This window comes from Hakea prostrata, chromosome 11 (assembly GCF_041222555.1).
Source record: "Hakea prostrata isolate BN-2017 chromosome 11, UWA_Hpros_2, whole genome shotgun sequence".
NCBI classification, from domain to species: Eukaryota; Viridiplantae; Streptophyta; class Magnoliopsida; order Proteales; family Proteaceae; genus Hakea; species Hakea prostrata.
The window spans coordinates 18,046,617-18,066,812 of record NC_142610.1 but is presented as its reverse complement, the minus strand read 5'-3'; the positions used below and the strand labels follow the sequence as shown (position 1 = coordinate 18,066,812).

General features: G+C 35.6%; 2 protein-coding genes and 1 pseudogene across 2 annotated transcripts; 2 read left to right on the top strand and 1 right to left on the bottom strand.

The window, feature by feature from the left end:
* Nucleotides 1-8,785: 8,785 nt before the first annotated feature.
* Nucleotides 8,786-10,631, top strand: LOC149000526 (chalcone synthase-like). Its single transcript, XM_089139939.1, has 2 exons — nucleotides 8,786-9,078; nucleotides 9,368-10,631. Exons 1-2 carry the CDS (start codon nucleotides 8,901-8,903, stop codon nucleotides 10,369-10,371), a joined length of 1,182 nt encoding a protein of 393 aa, XP_088996065.1. The 5' UTR covers nucleotides 8,786-8,900; the 3' UTR covers nucleotides 10,372-10,631.
* Nucleotides 10,632-16,110: 5,479 nt separating this feature from the next.
* Nucleotides 16,111-17,635, bottom strand: LOC149000525 (chalcone synthase 2 pseudogene; annotated as a pseudogene).
* A 121-nt stretch (nucleotides 17,636-17,756) lies between these two features.
* LOC149000524 (chalcone synthase-like) lies at nucleotides 17,757-19,510 on the top strand. Its single transcript, XM_089140114.1, has 2 exons — nucleotides 17,757-17,956; nucleotides 18,262-19,510. The coding sequence occupies exons 1-2, from the start codon at nucleotides 17,779-17,781 to the stop codon at nucleotides 19,260-19,262; spliced, it is 1,179 nt and encodes a 392-aa protein (XP_088996240.1). The 5' UTR covers nucleotides 17,757-17,778; the 3' UTR covers nucleotides 19,263-19,510.
* Nucleotides 19,511-20,196: the final 686 nt, after the last annotated feature.

The window sequence follows — 20,196 nt, the reverse complement described above, 5'->3', positions numbered from 1 at the left end:
TTAGATGAATTAATCTTTACCCTAGTTAGAGCCAATGAAAATCCAAAAACAAATCAGTATGGCTTGGATTTCTAAAATAAATAATATAATGCATAGATATTCTACAAGTATGTCAAATTATTGGTAATCGACCCCTTTTTTCGTCAGAATGATATACCTTGATTAAAAAAAGAGTATATCATTAGTAGTATTTCTACAGTATATTCTACATATTATAACTTAGAAAAATTAATATACTCTTTATCTTATTCTTTAAAGAATATGAGATTTATTCAAAACAAAGAAAGACAAGATTGTTTTTTTTTTTTTTTTTTTTTAATTCCCTCTTGGGGGTGGGGGCCTAAGAACAAGAGGGTTTTCTTAATATACCAAAAACGTTAATCGTCCATTAAGAAATGCATATGCATTTTTAACTTTTAGATTTTGGGAATCAAAGTCCTCCATCCAGTAAAAAAAAAAAAAAAAAAAAAAAAAAAAATCAAAGTTGAGTCTTTACAAATGAAAACGCATTTTCAGTTTTGGATTTTGGAAATCTAAGCCTTCTCCACCCCTTCTCTCCCCAAACCAAAAAATAAATAAATAAATAAATAATAGGAAATCAAACAATTGTGTCCTTGCATAACGATCAAAATTGAAATTGAAATTTTATTTCACTAAGGAAAACATCGTTAAAATCACAAAAAATTAAAGGTAATGACTTAAGGACAACACTATTATAAAATGACAAGACATTAAGAGTTATTTAGGAATTATGAAATTATTTATCCATGAATTAACAAAATTTACTAACAGAGTGTATCATTATGCAAATTTAAGAGACATTTCAAAGTGTCTCTACCAATTTGATATACTTTTGGGGTGTTTATATTTTTTACTAATTACCTTGAGGTGTCCTTCAACCCCACCCCCCCCCATCTTTGGTGGGAAAGCCCATTGACAAGTCTCCCTAACAACGATGCTCTTCATGTTGTTGCGGCATGTGGGCAAAGAAAAAGGTTGGGCGGGCTATAGTTTCCTCATGAAGACCACAAAGTGAAAGTCAGATTAATGGGCACATGATTATCCACCAACCAACCGTGAACCACAATGCCTTTGATACCACACCTCCATATGAAATTTAGAGTCTTTGAAAAATTTTCAATCTCTCAATACGCTTCCAATAAAAGCCCTGATCTTGTGCTTGAACATCCAAATCAGCTCGAATGTGATTCTCATTAAGATTACTCACCATTATGGGGGGTAAGGGGATGAAGAGGCATTATGAATAGGCCTCCAGGTAACGATGGAATCTAGGGTGAAGACTGAAGAGGCCACAGGGGTATCTTTACCATTCTGATTTCTCGTCGAAGCCCTTGTATAAGCAATTAATCTCTCCCTGCAATAATGCTACACCAACCCCAAGAACATGATCGTGGTTTAGTTGCGTTGAGGAAGTCCTTATTAGGAAAGTACTTACTTTTTAACACTCTCACCCATAGGCTGTCTAGTTCATGTATATTATCCCATTGGCTGAAAATGAAGGTGTTGTCATTGTTGGCAACGTAAGAAATAATATTGAGATGGTTGAGTGGTTCATTAGTTGGGTTTAAATCAAGTTGGGTCAGCCAATGGTTCTTTGATATGGGCTTTGATATGGTATATAGCAGCACAATTAAAAAAAAAGTGTTAAAAAGAAAAAGAAGGGTTTTTTTTGCAATCTTTTTTTTTTTTTTTTTTTTAAGATTTAAAAGTGAGGGTTTTCGTTGAGAAAACAAAAAAAAAAAAAAAAACCCGTCTTCTACAGAGCTAAAAAAATCAGAGATTGTGGGAGAAAGAAAATTTGAGAGAAATAAGAAAGTGTTGCTGCAAGGGTTTTGAATTATTCTTCCCCAATATCTTCTATTTCTGAAATTTTGAGAGAGAAGATGTGAAGAAAAGCAAGAAGAAGATGCTGTTGCTCGATTGAAAACAATAGCCTACCTTTCATGGAAAAGAAGAGCTTACTTGAGTATGTCTTCCATTGTTGAACAAAAGAGTAAGAATAGAGAGAAAAAGAAAGGAAACTGTTGCCAGCATGGGTTTTAAGGAGAAGAAAAACAGTTGTTGCTAGTCAGTGTTTTGAACAAAAAGAGGAGGAAGAAGATGCTATGCGAGGGATTTGGAATCGAGTCCTTTTTTTTTTGCTAAACAAGAGAGAAAGTGAAAAGAGAAGGAAGAAGAAGCAGCAAGTATTTGAAATATCTTTTTTCAGAAAACAAGTATTCTATGGTTGAGTAATACTGCTGAAAAACAAAGAGTGAGAGAAAAAGAAGGAGAAAGAAAACAGAAAGAAGATGTTGTTGCATTCTGTGCTCAAGAAGAAAACGAAAGGGAAAAGGAAGCAGCTATGGTTGCTCTTTGTTTAAAGAAAAGTGTTGATGTCCTATAACCGCTACTCTGTGATTAGAAGAAACAAAAAGAAAGATGTTGATCTTAAATTGAAAAAGAGAAAGAAAAGAAAACTGTTGTTGTGTACTTAAAAGGATAAAATCAAGAGAAGATGATGTTACTGCCTGATTTTTAAAAAGTAGAGCAGAAGATAAAGTGGCTGTTGTTACCTGCATTCAAGAAAGAAAAGGGGCTGCTGTTGTCCTGTGTGTAAAAAAAAAAATGCAACAAGGCTGCATTTGAAACAGAGAGCAGAGGTGCAACAAATTTGTGTTTCAAAAAGAGGAAAACTGAGAAAGATTGAAAAGAGAAAGAAGAATTGGAGATAATAAAAAAAATTAATAAAAAAACAACAAATCTTGTTACCAAGCATCTTACACAAGTTGAGGTAAACCGTATTCACAAGTTCTAGTTTATTATTTTCTAGGCTTTGTTTATTAATGAAAAACCTAGATCGTAAATGTAATTTAGGGAATTTGAATTATTGTTTTACATTGTAACCTAGCAAGTTGGAGCTTGTTCAAGTGGTTGGTGCCCTTGTTTGAATTGAATTTTAGACTAAAGCAAGGATTGGTGTTTCTAGACTGTTGTAATAGTCAAAATATCTTGGAATATATTGAGTAATATATAAAACCCTAGGTAGAGTATTACTCCATGGACGTAGGCAGCTTGGCCGAACCATGTAAACTTTGGTGCATTGTGTTTTTGGTTTATTTTTCTTTGTTGTACATATTGGAGTGCCTTGATTGCAAAGTGGTGATACACTGTTTGGTAGACCCTGCAACCATATTATGGTGTGTGGTGGACATGTCCTTGTGCTTTGATAGCTGCGAAATTGTTCCAATCAATCTTGTTTTAAAGAAACTTCACATCAAAGCAAATTTTTAAAGACATTGATTAACCCCCCCCCCCCCCTTTCAGTTTCAACATGGGAATAACAATGTAGAATATGCCATCCCTACTTCTCTAGGAGAGCCAACTTGAAGTCTTCATTATCCCTGAAATAGAGACCTCCAAACCCCTTAGGTTTGCACAACTTATCTCAACTAGTCCAATGGATACCACGATTATCATTATTCTTCCACCAGAAGTTGTTGATGAATCAGGAGAGTCATTGACAAATCCCTTTCGGTGTTAAGAAGACTAACATTGTGTAGGTAGGGAGCCTAGTCGCCACTGATTTCCCAAACTTTGTTAAGCCCCAAAGTATCCACCTCTTTGATGCCTATACATGGACAGATAGCTTCTCATGTTCGTGGCTTGGTAGCTCTACTGAACAGAATTCTAAACTTCAAAAGACTGATTTGTTGGCCCAAAGCAATGCAATAAGATGCTTTAATTTCTCAAACACCAAATCAATTGTTCGCGAACATGAAGCACGATCAATAACACTAGACAGCCCCCCCATTTACATAAAATAAACAGCTACTCGTTTGACATGTCGAATGCATCAAACCAATTTCTCTACTCATTCTTGACTACTTATCTCTTTTGGTAAGAATTCTTGACAACTTGTATGACTTGAAAGGATGATCTAGAGAAACTTTTTTAAGTCCAATCTTTCCACACTGTTACTAGTTTAGGTATTATATAAGATTTTGATATTGTAACTTAGCTTGAAATTTTGTGGACGCCTAAGACTTAGTAAGTGAAGGTCAATGTCCTCTTAGGGTGCTATTCTCTTTTTTCTTTTTTTTTTTTTTGGTAAACTTGGGGGTGCTATTCTCACATGGTCGTTGCTAAGTAAATGCTCTATGCTGTTGCTTTTGTTTAATGCTAGTGATTAGTCATCAAAACAGTGTAAATAAGAAAGGAAACTTTTAAAGGATACTTCAAGATAATTGGTTAAAAGCACTGACGTCTCAAACTATATCAAATTAGTAGTGGTCATCTTTTCTGCTAGAATCGTTAACTAGTTAGGAAATGATGAATGTACTCTAGTTGTATTATTCTATATCTTATAATATAAAATGATGGAATGACAAAGAACTCAAGGAGGAATAAAGAAGATAAAATTTATGATTCTATTTTACTGGGAGCTAGAGATGAAATCACTAGAGATTAAGGGCAATCTAAAAAATATGAAATTATCTAAGCATGAGTTAACGAAAGTTGCTAATGGAATATACTATTGTGCAAACTTAAAAGACATGTTGGGGGTTATTGCCAATTTTCCATAGTTTTGGGGTGTCACGCTTTTCACCATCTTGGGGTTTCGTTGAACTTTCCCAGAAAAAATTAATAAATGAATATTACAATAGAGATCTCTCAATCAATCACCAAAACAATATTATCTCCCCTGTCCTTACTCTCTATTACTCCTAGTCCCCTCTTAAAAGTTTCACCTTCACCTTTGACTCTCCCCCCAACAGTGAAACTTTGGAATCATAATATTTTGTTTGTCAACACTTGGAAGTCTGAGAATAGTCTCTTTTTATAGTTCCCCTTCCCGATTCATCCATGGGCTGTTTATCACTTAGATTTTTAATGACACTTATCCATAGTCCACCAGCTGCTAATCTCTATTCTAACCCTAGGTTAGATCTTTCTCAATTTATCCTTAATTTAGTTCTATTGGCATGTACCAACGAGAGCTCTAATACTGTGTAACTTTTGCTTTCATTTAGTTTCTTTTCTTCATAACAAAAATAAATAAATAAATAAAGTGAACTCTTATCTCTACTTGTTGCCTAATATTTTAAAATGGTCAAACTATTCTCTATTTTTGTCTCTTTAGTTGATTAAAACAATTTTTTTTTTCATCAATTTTTTTCTTCTTTTTCTTCTTTTTTTCTATAAGAATCCATTATGTGTGATTAGGTGTTTTTTATTATATTTTATTTTATGAAGCTTTTTATGTTTAGTTTTTTATTTATAGAGTTTTTATATGTGGATTCTCTTTGTGGACCATAAACTAATGTTGAGATCAATTATCTTTTTTTCTAATCATATATTAACACAATGTATTAAATAAACTTAAGGGGCTCTTTACTCCCTTTACATTTGAAATTTGAATATACTTAATGGCAGCTAATAGTGTTAGTCTGATTAGGATCTGCATGTAATATATTAAATTATGGGGACCTGGCATTAGTTTATGGTCCACTAAAGGGAACTACAGATAAAAAACTCTAATTTATCTCTTAAGTTTTCTTTAATGGAATCTTATGATTATATATAATCATAATTAGTGGATCATGTTAAGTAGATGGAGAAAGAAAAAATTCATCTAATCACATGTAATGTATTCAAATAAAAAAAAAGGGAGAAAAAAATAAAAAATCTAGATAAAAGAAGAAAAAAGAACAAATTATAAAACATAAAAAAATACATTCAAATATATGTTCCAACAAAGAAGGAGAAGAGGAATTAAAAGAAAAAAAAAAGGTTAAAAAGATCAACAGAACTAAACAAAAGGTAAAAACAGAAGGTAGCTCGGCCATTTCAAAATTTAGGGAGAGAAGGAGAGATAAGAGTTCATTATATTGGCAGAAACAAAAGTAAAATTTTTGAGAAAAGAATAAGAGTAAATATAGAGTAAACAACGGGAGACAGAGAAATTTTTTCTGTAAAATTCTCACCTAAAATCCTATGACAAAAATCTCCAAATCTCACAACAATGACTATATGAGAGAACATAATGTACATCAATCAGGTTTTAATCAGGTAAATGGGTAGAACCATCACGTCGGATCATACCATACCCTTGTGTTTCCATATCAGATCTTGAGAAAATAATCACTTGAGGTGTCCACCAAAATATAATGGTATAGGTCAATTTTTTACGTTGGGTACAAGACATGAGTCACATGATAACAAAAAACTCTTAAATGTGAAGAAAAATATCATAGGATTACGACTTTGATAAAAATCCACAAAGACTAAAATGATGATTATAATGTTTCATTTCTCAAGTTCAAGCCTAGAACTTGAAATTAAGAATAAGAATGAATGAAGAACAACACCTAATTAATTGAATAAGTAAATCAAAATCAAGTATCGAGATGATATTACTCCATTTGAAAAAGCTTCAAATATATGACGCAACAAACTTCATCAGATTCAACCTACCAGAATTGGTGCTGGAAAACCATTTGTAGAGCCCAATTGAATTGTTGTTCAAGATCGAAGTTCTAGTTCTTATCGAAGTTTTTAGTCTTTATTAGTAAGGAAGATTTCTTGTCTAAGTCGGCCATTTCAGTAAAAATGTCAACTACAATTACATTTAACTAATATTTCATTAGAAACCACTTGTCACGTTTAGAGATCAAGTGAATCAAATATACAACCCAGATCATATGGACGTTTCCCATTAATTATTCAAGGTATATCCTTTTAAATACTTCAATGAGAAGAAGAATTTAATTAATTCGTATCAATTAGAGAGTTGTCTCTACACCGTGTGGACCTCATGATTATATTTTTGGGGGCTAAAATAGACCCCATGATTGATGATCTAGCAAGTCAATGATGAATCACTATGCATTTTTGTTTGACTTTTCAGAATTCATAATCTCTAGATTTCCTTGTTTGTAACGAAATCCATGGATCTCGAAATAAATATTTTCCATCAAAATTTAAAATTATTGATCTTCTCTTTCTTAAAGCTCAAGTAGATGTAATGGATTAAAATAGAAAAATGGAATGTAATCCACTTGTCAGTGTTGGGAATCTTTACTTGAACGTATGTTAATGAATGACATTTAAATATGATCTATAGGAGATGGATTTAGTTACATGTTTTCATATTCATATACTCATATACGTGAAGATTCATCAAACCACGATCTGTGGGTTCACATGATTCTCTTGATTCTCTTGTTCTTGATTTTCGTTGGACCACTTATCATAAAAAACCATTAAGATGAGTGTTTTCCATGAAAACACCCTATAATTGCATGTAGAAGTTAGATGGTTTTATATAAAATTCTAATGAACAATTGTATAGTTCACAAAGATCCAAATGTGAATGGACTTCACCTCCATAACTTTGTTTGTAACGACCAAATTAGATATTTGAAAAATGATGAATCACTCTCTTTTTATCATTTTAAAAGATAATTTGTTTATTTGGGTCAAACTTTAGTACTATTATTATTTTAAATCTTAAGAGTTAAGAAGAGACCTTTCCCACAATAATTTGGGAGAGACTTAAATCCTAAGTTTTCTGCAATTTTCATTCATGTACTTGGATGGATGTGAAGAATGTTAAAATCTATTCAAATTGGGTCCCCCATGGTGAAATCCATCTAAGATGTCAAATCAATTGCAGACATGAAGATTTACTAGACTCAAAATCCTATATCTAACTAACAATGAAGAAGTAGATCGATGGCATCCCAATGGGTTGAGCTCATGAATGTTCTACATGTTTTTGGCATGAAGAAGTAGTGTTGTCCACATATCACAATGCTTCTTCTGTTGTTCTATCTTCAAATGCTCAAAGATAGTTTTGAGTTAATGGAAGAACTTGAATTAAATTCCGTCAATAAAGCAATGGACATTATTTGATATATCACTCGCTAATGAACAATGATACAAGAGGTGGTGTGGAATTTCACTTCCGTGCTTTCATTTTATGCACAAACTCTTGTCTACAACATTTTTAGGGTTTATACATTTTATTGCTTATTCAAAGTTTGCTAGTAAGATGCTTATTTCATGACCCTATCAAGGAAGCTGTTCCATAAGTCATAGTTTTCCATTTATGAGCCATGTAGTCATTTAAAACGGCACCCAATCCTGAAAGGAAATCACTTGAAAGTTGAAAAGAAAAAGAAAGTCATTTCCAAGAAAAACATAAAAGATACACACACAGATAGTTAACATACTATGTATGACTAGCATACCTATTCGTCTTCCAATAATACATCTATATTCTATATGTAAATCACCTGAATTCTGAATCCATGTATTCCTTCGCAACCTTATGGTCCATCTTTTGTTCTCTTCCTTAACGTTTTTTTGGTAAAATTTCTCTTCCTTACATAGTTAAGACCATATGGTGTGTATTGTATTTTAGCCATTCCCTTGTAATTTTTGATGGTTTAAACAAAACCATTAAAGTTGACTTTCACCCAGTGCTTAGAGAATAATCTCCAATTACGAAAATAAATCTGTAGATTATGTGAAATTTTAACTGTCTAATTGGCCAACTAATTTCTAGCTAGCACTGCCTTTATGTTTTATCATATTGTGAAGAACCACTACAAGCTAATGGCATGTGACCTGTATTAATTTGAAGTATAAAGTTAGATTGGAATATTGTAACCTTCCCTATGGCTTGCACGTCTAAATCATAATCAGTTTCGCTTGATTAAATTTTACAATTGGGTTTCATCCAACCTTCATTTCCCTCACTATAAATACTCAAGCTTCGTCTGTAAAGTCTCATCATCCCTTGCTCTACGTTTCTGATCTTCCTTTGCATTCTTCTTCTGTTTTCTGCTTTCTGCTTCCCTGTGATCTGACTTAGAAGACGAGAGAAATACGCAATGGGTTCTGTTGGAGAAGTCTATGAAGCAAACCGTGCAGAGGGTCCAGCCACTGTATTGGCCATTGGCACAGCAAATCCACCGAATGTTCAGTACCAGAGCGAATTCCCTGAGTTCTACTTCAACCTCACAAACGGCAACAACATGCCTGAGTTGAAGGAGAAGTTCAAGAAAATCTGTAAGTACTGCCAGTTACAATATTAGTAAACTGTGCCTGCAAACCTATGATGTTTATCTTCACATATGTTCTCAAACAGGGTTTGGGGTTAATATTTCATTTATTGTGTGAAAATTCAACCATAATATAATAAAAAAGATCATCAACCATATAGAACCTCCCTCTCTAGTTAAGTATTATATGAATATACAGCTTAATGAAAGGGTAGGGGTTAGGAAAAAGATTCATTTGATACATGTTTAAGTTTATTTCCATCAAAATGACAAGTATTTTTTGTTGTTTCAAACAGGTGAGAGGTCGACAGTCACAAAACGCCACACCTTCTTGACTGGAGAGATGGTGAAAGAGAACCCAAAATTGTTCGATAATAAAGCTTCAACAATTGATGCACGACAAGACATTATGGTAGCTGAGGTACCAAAGTTGGCCATGGAAGCTGCAATCAAAGCTATCAATGAATGGGGCCAACCCAAATCAAAGATCACCCACATTGTTTTCACTACCATTTCTGGTGTTGATGCTCCTGGTGCAGATTTTCAGCTAATCAAACTCCTTGGCCTTTCCCCAACTATTCGACGTGTGATGATGTACCACCTAGGATGCTATGGTGGTGGCTCTGTGCTCCGTGTTGCCAAAGACCTTGCTGAGAATAACAAAGGTGCTCGTGTGCTTGTTGTTTGCTCAGAGGTAAACTCTGTTAGTGCCTTCACAGGACCTGATGAGACAGACTTGCATGCACTATTAGCTTCGGCAATATTTGGAGATGGATCAGCAGCTCTTATAGTTGGTGCAGACCCTGTTGAGGTTGAACGTCCATTGTTCCAAATTTTCTCAGCAGGGACTCGGATTCTCCCAGACTCGGAAGAAATGGTTGCTGGCCACTTGCGTCAATCAGGACTTTCACTCAGTCTAACTAAGGATGTGCCCAAAACTATTGCTGCCAATCTTGGAAAATGCATGGAGGAAGCATTTGGCAAAGTAGGTATCGACGATTGGAACTCAATTTTCTGGGTAAGTCACCCTGGAGGACCTGCAATTTTGGACTTAATCCAAATGACACTCCGTTTGAAAGATGAGAAACTCCAGGCATCAAGGAAAGTGTTAAGTGAGTTTGGTAATATGTCAAGCCCTACAGTGTTGTTCATTTTAGATGAGATGAGGAAGAAATCTATAAGGGAAGGAAAAACCACAACTGGTGAAGGATTTGAATGGGGTGTGCTGTTAGGGTTTGGACCCGGACTTACAGTGGAGACAATTGTCTTGCGTAGCTTCCCTACAGTTTCAGTTCAATGAGTAAACAAGTGTTCAGCTACAATATCAAAGATTATCAAAGGAATGCGACCTAATAGTAGTGAAGGACTTTCCTAACTTGCTGCAGTTTGATCATTCATGAGTGAATGATCAATGGTTTGCTTATAACTATATTTGGCTCTTATTATGTTCTCTTGTTGGGGATAGGGACCAGATGTTTACAGGTGTGTGAATTTACTGTTATTTTATGATTAATTTCTGTTGGAATAAAGATATTTTCATAATAAAGATATTTTCATTTACAGAGTATTCTTTCTAATGCTTTTAAATCTCCACCCTTTATCTAGAGTGATACTTTTTGAATTTCGAGTATTTTTTTTTTTTGAATAAAAGTATCAGACCTTATTTAATTATAATTGGAGAAAACTAATATACATGGACAGCTTGTAAAAATGAATTTATTATCCTCAATTGAAACAAAATTTTTGAATAAAAAGATTTTATTATAAATTCAATCGATTCAAATGGAGGAGTCAAGCTCATCTTTACCCATGTGGGCATGAAATCCCCCACCTGTCCAATCTCAATCTCCTTACCCCTGTGGCATTGAAATCTCCCCACCCGACCAGTCTCTCTCTCTCTCTCTCTCGTTTTCTTTCTAATTCTACCCTCACTTGTCCCTCTTCTCTACAATTCATCATCGAACTTCTCTCCCTCTATGTTCTTCAAATCAAAGCTCTACCATGCCATATCGGCAACTCCCTCACACTTCCTTAATAACACCCCTAATCTTTCTGTAACGGAACATTAAAAAATTCAAAATTTGAATGTTCCATTGACAAAGTGAGCCACTTTAGAAACTCAACCACCAAATTCTCAAACTTAAGTCTCAATCAAACTCAATTGAATTTCTTTGAATTGTAATACACTTGTAACTCTCCCTAAATTCCAATATAAATTAGATACTTCTTATCATGAGAACGGTAGAGAAGAAACTTCCCTCAAACCTTATATGGTACCAGTTGCCGCTGCCCGCTGACTTACGTCGCCGAAATCATGTCTTCCTCTTCAGAAACTTCTGCCCAAACCACCTCTGCTTCCTCACTTCTAATTTCTCCTTCTAATATTATCTCTTTACTCCCTGTAAAGCTGGATCGGAGTAACTACCTAATCTGGAAGTTACAGTTCATGCCACTACTTCATGCGCATGATCTAATTGGTTACATTGATGGCAGCGTCTCTCCTCCTCCTCCAATCTTATCTTCTTCCCCAACTTCCTTTGCTATTGCCTCACCAACTCCCAACCCAGCTTACCTACAGTGGTGCAAGCAAGATCAAATCATCCTAAGTTGGATCATCTCTTCTCTTACTGAAATTTCACTCTCTCATATTGTCGGTGTGTCTACCTCTCATGAAGCATGGCGCAAACTGGAGCGTATATATGCGTCTCAATCCCAAGCCCGTGTGATGCACCTCAAGTACCAACTTTTCCAATTGAAGAAAGGCAATTCTTCCATGCTCGAATATATTCAGAGGATGAAAGCCATAGCCGATCATCTTGCTGCCTAGTCCTGTTTCAGATTCTGATTTAATCCTGGGCATTCTTTGCGGCTTGGGTTCCGACTATGAATCCTTTGCTGCCTCAATCACCACCAGACTAGAACCAGTTGCAGTTGATGATTTCATTGGCATGTTACTCAGCCAGGAAATTCTTCACGAACAACGGGAGATCATATTGCAGTAAAAACTCACTTCTCCACTCAGCCCCATAGTGGGAAAAGTCGTGTATCCTATCCTTTTCATAACCGCAATCTTGGCCGATCCACTTCTTCTTATGGTGGTAGAGGTAAAGGGTATTCTCATCCTAATTTTCAGCATACTAATCATTTTAAATCAACTATAGGTGGCTGCCAAATTTGTTTCCGCAGCAACCACACTGCTGCAACATGCTATAATTGATAAAATCTTTCTTATCATCCTCCTACGCCAACTGCTGCACCTGCTGTTTCACCTCCTTTGATCCCGAATGGTACCTGACTCTGGAGCAACCCATCACATCACCTCTGATATGGGAACATTGACCACTAGTTCTCCCTACAATGGGATTGACAATCTGTGCGTAGGCAATGGTGCAGGTTTGCAAATAAAAAGTATTGGAACTTCTATTTTTCATTCTCCCTCACGTTAGTTTCACTTGCATGATGTCTTACATGTTCCCAATATCACCAAGAATTTATTATCAGTTAGCAGATTCACTGATGATAATAATGTTGTTATGGAATTTCACCCTGATACTTGTTATGTGAAGGACTCATGTACCGGGAAAATTCTGCTCCAAGGACCGATTAAAGATGGTCTATATCAGCTTCCTTCTCCATCGCCATCCATCTCACCCACTGTTCACATTGGCGAAAGGGTTTCCAAGTCGATTTGGCATGACCGATTAGGGCATCCTTCCATCAAGTGCTTGGAGTCTATTCTTTGTCAACATTCTATGTCGGTTGCTCCCTCGTCTTCCGTCAGTCTGTGTCTCATGTCAAATGGGAAAAGCTCACAAATTACAATTTAGGGTAAATCACTCAATTGCTAATTCTCCGTTTGAATTATTGCATTCAGATTTTTTGGGTCCACCCCACATTCCTTCCCTTCAAGGTTTCAATTATTATATATCATTTATCAATGATTTTAGCAAATTTACATGGATGTTTCCTCTTAAGTCTCGGTTTGATGTATTCTCTGTCTTCAAGCAATTTTATGCTCATGTTGCAAATATTTGTCATGCTAAATTGAAGGTTTTTCAATCTGATGGGGGCCAAGGAATATCAAATTTTTTATAAATTTTTCAATGCTAATGGCATTATTCATCAGTATTCTTGCCCTCATACATCTGAACAAAATGGTCGTGTAGAGCATAAGCATCGCCATATTGTAGAAACAGGCCTCACTTTAATGGCTCGTGCATCCGTTCCTATGACATTTTGGGCTTCTGCATTTGAGACAGCAGTATACTTAATTAACATGTTGCCTACTCCATTACTACAAAATAGGTCTCCTTATGAAGTTTTGTTCAAAAAAACTACCAGATTATACACTTCTATGCACCTATGGATGTACATGTTATCCCTTATTACGTCCTTATAACAGGTTCAAGTTACAAACCAAATATAGCTTGGATTTATTGCATCCAGCAAATATGATTGATGCTAAACCCATGCCCACTCCCAGTGCCACCTCCACAACAGTGCCACTCAGCAGTATCAAATTTGAGTATCCAACCCTATATCGGAATATCGTAGGTGCACTACAATATTTGATTTTAACAAGGCCGGACATTGCTTTTGCTGTCAATCGTGTGTGCCAATTCATGCACAAGCCTTTGTTGGATCACTGGGCTGCCTTTAAAAGAATTCTTAGATATGTGAAGGACAATGTCAACTTTGGTATACTACTTCAAAAGGCTATGGTGCAAGTCCTAACAGCATACACAAATGCAGATTGGGCTGGCTGCCCCTATGATCGCAAATCGACAAGTGCTTACTGCATTTTCCTTGGAACCAACCCAATCTCTTGGAGGTCAAAGAGGCAACCCACCGTGGCAAGGTCATATACTAAGTCAGAGTACAAAGCAGTGGCAAATGCACCAGCAGAATTGATGTGGTTGCAACAACTCCTCAAGGATCTTGGTCATTCAATCCCTACCCCCATTTTGTATTGTGATAATATTCGGTGCAACCTACCTAGCAGTCAATCCTCTGTTTCATGCCCGCACAAAGCACATTAATTGAAATAGACTATCACTTCGTCAGAGAACGCGTGGCCAACAAGTATCTCCATGTGCGTTTTGTATCGAGTCATGATCAATTGGCTGACATCCTAACTAAAGGTTTACCAGAACCATGGTTCAAGGCATTACGATCCAAGCTCAGCGCTCACACGTAGGCCGCTTCACTTGCGGGGAGGTGTAACGGAACATTTAAATTTTAAAAATTCAAAATTTGAATGTTCCATTGACAGAGTCAGCCACGTTAGAAACTCAACCACCAAATTCACAAACTCGAGTTTCAATCAAACTCAATTGAATTTCCTTGAATTGTAATACACTTGTAACTCTCCCTAAATTCCAATATAAATTAGATAGTTCTTATCGTGAGAACGGTAGAGAATAAACTTCCCTCAGAAACCTTTTATCTCAGATGTTATACTGCCGGAGGTGGTGGTGGGATTTCTTGAGTTCTTAACCATCTGCATATCCATCAGTATCCTTGCCAGAAATGAATGTCCATAGTTCTCATCGTTGTAGATGCCATCAAGCCATAGACCACCAAAACTGGAGCTTACGCTGCTGATGGGCAAATAAATACAGAAACCACATTGTTCCATGTAGTAGTGCCCATTTATCTCCCAAGTCTGGCGGCGACAAATTAGCCTGCCCACATTTCATTGGATTCTAATCTCTATAAGAATCTCACAGATCTGTTAACGTTGTCAACTATGAAGGTTGGCTGAAATTGGATGATTTTAAAATCTCTGGAATTTCATTAGTCCTACCTGATTAAATTACAAAGAGAGCTTCAGACAAAGGCGAATTCAAGGGATTTGATTTACTTTGCAAGTTGGATTTTTTTTTTTTTTGAATCCGAAGAGTTTATATATAGGGTGGGGGAATATTACTAATATTACTTTGCAAGTTGGATTTGGTTGAATATTTCTCACAACTCACAAGTAGAGGATTACGTGCCCCACATGAAATTAATGTGAAACCCAACGAGTTTATAATCATTTAAAGGTAAACGTGATTGGATTAAACATGATTTAATATTAGGCTAATTACTAATAATATTGCTTAATTACTACTTTATTCTTTACTTTTTTTTAAATTACTGATCTAACCTTAGACTCTTCCTATAATTAGTATTTACTAATGCCTCTTGCCATTAAGTTATGTTAGTTAAGTCATAATGTGACGTTTTGACTTATCATAAAATTAAAAAACAATTCAAAGATATTTACTTACATACACTTTATATTAAATTATATTACTACTCTTAATAATTAGGAAAAAAATTATTATAATTAAATAATCTAATCGTTTTCAAAATATAAGGAAATAAAAAAAAATGATAATTCTTTATATTTTACTTGTTATTTATTTACTTTTTAATTTGACAGTATCAAATCTTAGAAAGTTCTTACTTCTAATCTATTTTTATTTATTTACTTTTTAATTTGACATTATCAAATTAAGGAAGTTCTTATTATTAATAGATTTTTTTTTTTGTGTGAATCCAAAATGATAAGAATATAAGTGTAAAATTGGTGTTTCATGTAGTTTTCTTTTTCTTTTTCTAAATGAGGATAATATTGTTTTTTTTTTTTTTTTTTTTTGTTTCTTAATTATAGAAAGACAAAATAGATATTAAACATTCAACTATAACTATCCCTTAACACCGTTAAAACTGAGGGAAGCAACAATAATTTCATAAAAAGTAGGGTTCTTTAGTAAAAAGTATTAGTACAAAGGAGAATAGTAATTATCCCTTTAATACTTGCAGCATTATTTACGGTGAGATGGCAACATATATAACTATTTAACATAATTTTTTAATTAAAAAAAAAAAAACATTGAAAACTATGACTTGACAGTTTACATTTTATTTGTCTCTTACAAACAAACATTAGAAAATGTTTCAACATGAAAATGTTTATGTTGAAACAAGCAGAACTCAAGGACGAGACTGCTTACAAAAGCCATGATCTATATTGCAGGCCCTGAGCTTTTACTTAATGAGCTGAAATTGTAGGGATGCTACGCAACCCTATTGTCTCTATTGTCAGGCCTGGCCCAAATCCCAAAAGTACACCCCATTCAAACCCATCACCAGTTGTAGGTTTTCCTTCCTCCTTTGACTGCTTTCTCATTTCATCCATGATGAATAATACTGTAGGGTTAGACATGTTACCATATTCACTCAATACTTTCATTGATGCCTTCAATTTATCTTCATTCAAGTCAAGTGTCTTTTCGACTAAATCTAGAATTGCAGGTCCACCTGGGTGACTAACCCAAAAAATTGAGTTCCAATCATTAATACCGAATTTTTCGAATGATTCCTCTATGCATTTCCCGATATTTGCAGCAATGGTTTTGGCCACATCCTTGGTTAAGCTGATTGCAAGACCTGTTTGACGCAAGTGTTCAGCTACCATTTTTTCTGAATCTTGGAGAATTCGGGTTCCTGAAAAAAATAAGTTGTAACAACAGATGTTCGACAGAGATGTCAAGATCAGCACCAACTACCAAACCTGCTGCACTATCTGCAAATATTGCCATCCCTAGTAGGGCATGCAGGTGAGCTACATCAGGCCCTTTGAATCCGCTGACAGAGTTCAGCTTTGAGCAAACAACAAGTACACGTGCTTCTTTGTTATTCTCTGCAAGGTCCTTCAAAGTTTATACATTTTGTTGCTTATTCAAAGTTTGCTAGTAAGATGCTTATTCATGACCGTATCAAGGGAGCCTTTCCATAAGTCATAGTTTTCTGTTTATGAGCCATGTAATCATTTAAAACGTCATCCTGTCCTACAAGGAAATCATTCGAAAGGTGAAAAGAAAAAAAGAAAGTCATTTCAAAGAGAAAAATAATAGATACACACGAATAATTAGCATATTGTGTACGACTAGCATCCCTATTCGTCTTCCAATAATACATATATATTCTATATGTAAATCACCTAAGTTCTGAATCTATGTATTCCTTCACAACCTTATGGTCCATTTTTTTTTTGGGGGGGGGGGTAAATTTTCTCTTCCTTATATAGTTAAGACCATATGGTGTGTATTGTATTTAGCCTTTCCTTTGTAATTTTTTATGGTTTAAACAAAACCATTAAGGTGCCAATGGAGGAGTAGTAGGAAGGTTAGGAACCTACTTCTCAGTGGAGAGGTCATGGATTCAACTCCTACCGGCATATATAATATCCCTATCCCTATATATAAAAAGCGCATTTGTATAAAAAAAAAAACAAAACCATTAAAGTTGACTTTCACCTGTGTTTAGAGATATTCACCAATAACGAAAATAAATCTTTGTAGATTATGTGAAATTTTAAGTGTCTAATTGGCCAAAAATTTCTAGCTAGCACTGCCTTTATTTTTATAATATTGTGAAGAACCACTACAAGCTAGTGGCATGTGACCTGTATTATTTGAAGTATAAAGTTAGGTTGGAATATTGTAACGTTCCCCTATGGCTTGCACGTTTAAATCATAATTAAATTTTACAATAGGGTTTCATCCAACCTTCATTTCCCTCACTATAAATACTCAAGCATCGTCTGTAAAATTTCATCATCCCTTGCTCTACTTTTCTGATCTTCCTTTGCATTCTTCTTCTGTTTTCTGCTTTCTGCTTCCCTGTGATCTGACTTAGAAGACGAGAGAAATACGCAATGGGGTCTTTTGGAGAAGTCTATGAAGCAAACCGTGCAGAGGGTCCAGCCACTGTATTGGCCATTGGCACAGCAAATCCACCGAATGTTAAGTACCAGAGCGATGTCCCTGAGTCCTACTTCAACCTCACAAACAGTAACCACATGCCTGAGTTGAAGGAGAAGTTCAAGAAAATCTGTAAGTACTGCCAGTTACAATATTAGTAAACTGTTCCTGCAAACCTATGATGCTATCTTCACATATGTTCTCAAATAGGGTTTGGGGTTAATGTTTCATTTATTGTGTGAAAATTCAACCATAATAATAAATAATTAAAAAATAAAAAAAAATCATAAACCATATAGAGCCTCCCTCTCTAATTAAGTTGTATATGAATATACACCTTAATGAAAGGGTAGAGGGGTAAGGAAAACGATTCATTTTTTACATGCTTAATTTTATTTTCATCAAAATGACAAGTATTTTTTCGTTGTTTCAAACAGGTCAGAGGTCGGGAATCACAAAACGCCACACCTTCCTGACTGAAGAGATGGTCAAAGAGAACCCAAAATTGTACGATAATAAAGCTTCAACAATTGATGCACGACAAGACATTATGGTAGTTGAGGTACCAAAGTTGGCCATGGAAGCTGCAACCAAAGCTATCAATGAGTGGGGCCAACCTAAATCAAAGATCACCCACATTGTTTTCACTACCATTTCTGGTATTGATGCTCCTGGTGCAGACTTTCAGCTAATCAAACTCCTTGGCCTTTCCCCAACTATTCGACGTGTGATGATGTACCACCTAGGATGCTATGGTGGTGGCTCTGTGCTCCGTGTTGCCAAAGACCTTGCTGAGAATAACAAAGGTGCTCGTGTGCTTGTTGTTTGCTCAGAGGTAAACTCTATTAGTGCCTTCACAGGACCTGATGAGACAGACTTGCATGCACTATTAGCTGCAGCAATATTTGGAGATGGATCAGCAGCTCTTATAGTTGGTGCAGACCCTATTGAGGTTGAACGTCCATTGTTCCAAATTTTCTCAGCAGGGACTCGGATTCTCCCAGACTCAGAAGAAATGGTTGCTGCCAACTTGTGTCAATCAGGACTTTCACTCAGTTTAACTAAGGATGTGCCCAAAACTATTGCTGCCAATCTTGGAAAATGCATGGAGGAAGTATTTGGCAAAGTAGGTATCAATGATTGGAACTCAATTTTCTGGGTAACTCACCCTGGAGGACCTGCAATTTTGGACTTAATCCAAATGACACTCCGTTTGAAAGATGAGAAACTCCAGGCATCAAGGAAAGTGTTAAGTGAGTATGGTAATATGTCAAGCCCTACAGTGTTGTTCATTTTAGACGAGATGAGGAAGAAATCTATAAGGGAAGGAAAAACCACAACTGGTGAAGGATTTGAATGGGGTGTGCTGTTAGGGTTTGGACCCGGACTTACAGTGGAGACAATTGTCTTGCGTAGCTTCCCTACAGTTTCAGTTTAATGAGTAAACAAGTGTTCGCCTACAATATCAAAGATTATCAAAGGAATGCGACCTAATAGTAGTGAAGGACTTTCCTAACTTGCTAAAGTTTGATCATTCATGAGTGAATGATGAATGGTTTGCTTGTAACTATATTTGGTTCTTACCATGTTCTCTTGTTGGGGATAGGGACCAGATGTTTACAAGTGTGTGAATTTACTGTTATTTTATGATTAATTTCTGTTGGAAGAAAGATATTTTTATAATAAAGATATTTTCATTTACAGAGTATTGTTCCTAATGCTTTTAAATCTAGAGTGATACTTCTTGAATTTCAAGTATTTTCTTTTTTTGAATAAAGTATGAGAACTTATTTAATTGTAATTGGAGAAAACTAATAGGAACCCAAATACTCAATCTCGCTGTAGTAATTACTCCCAATACACCCAATCTCAGAGGTTCTTAAAGCATTCAAGGAAAATGATCACACCAGTAATCCAAACCATAATTTAGAAACACAAGCCACGAGCCAGCATCACCCCCTTCATAAAACCTGCAAATTCAAGCTGTATTCAACTGAAAAGAGGTGAGTACTACAAGGTTACTATCACTAAACACTCCTCTCCCTCTATGTTCTTCAAATGAAAGCTCTACCTTGCCATATCCGCAACTCCCTCACACTTGCTTATATAACACCCCCAATCTTTCTGCCGGAGGTGGTGGTGGTGGGATTTCTTAACCATCTGCATATCTATTAGTATCCTTGCCAGAAATGAACTCATCGTTGTAGATGCCATCAAGCAATAGACCACCAAAACTGGAGCTTACGCTGCTGATGGGCAAAAACCACATTGTTCTATGTAGTAGTGCCCAGTTATCTCCCAAGTCTGGCGGCGACAAAATAGCCTGGTGTACGTGTTGCAATAATAGCCACATTTCATTGGATTCTAATCTC

Bases quoted from the DNA above. Each gene is read 5' to 3' on its own strand.
- LOC149000526 (XM_089139939.1), top strand. From the start codon at position 8,901: ATGGGTTCTGTTGGAGAAGTCTATGAAGCAAACCGTGCAGAGGGTCCA. The intron at 9,079-9,367 runs GTAAGTACTGCC...TGTTTCAAACAG, and splicing joins GGAGAAGTTCAAGAAAATCT to GTGAGAGGTCGACAGTCACA.
- LOC149000524 (XM_089140114.1), top strand. From the start codon at position 17,779: ATGGGGTCTTTTGGAGAAGTCTATGAAGCAAACCGTGCAGAGGGTCCA. The intron at 17,957-18,261 runs GTAAGTACTGCC...TGTTTCAAACAG, and splicing joins GGAGAAGTTCAAGAAAATCT to GTCAGAGGTCGGGAATCACA.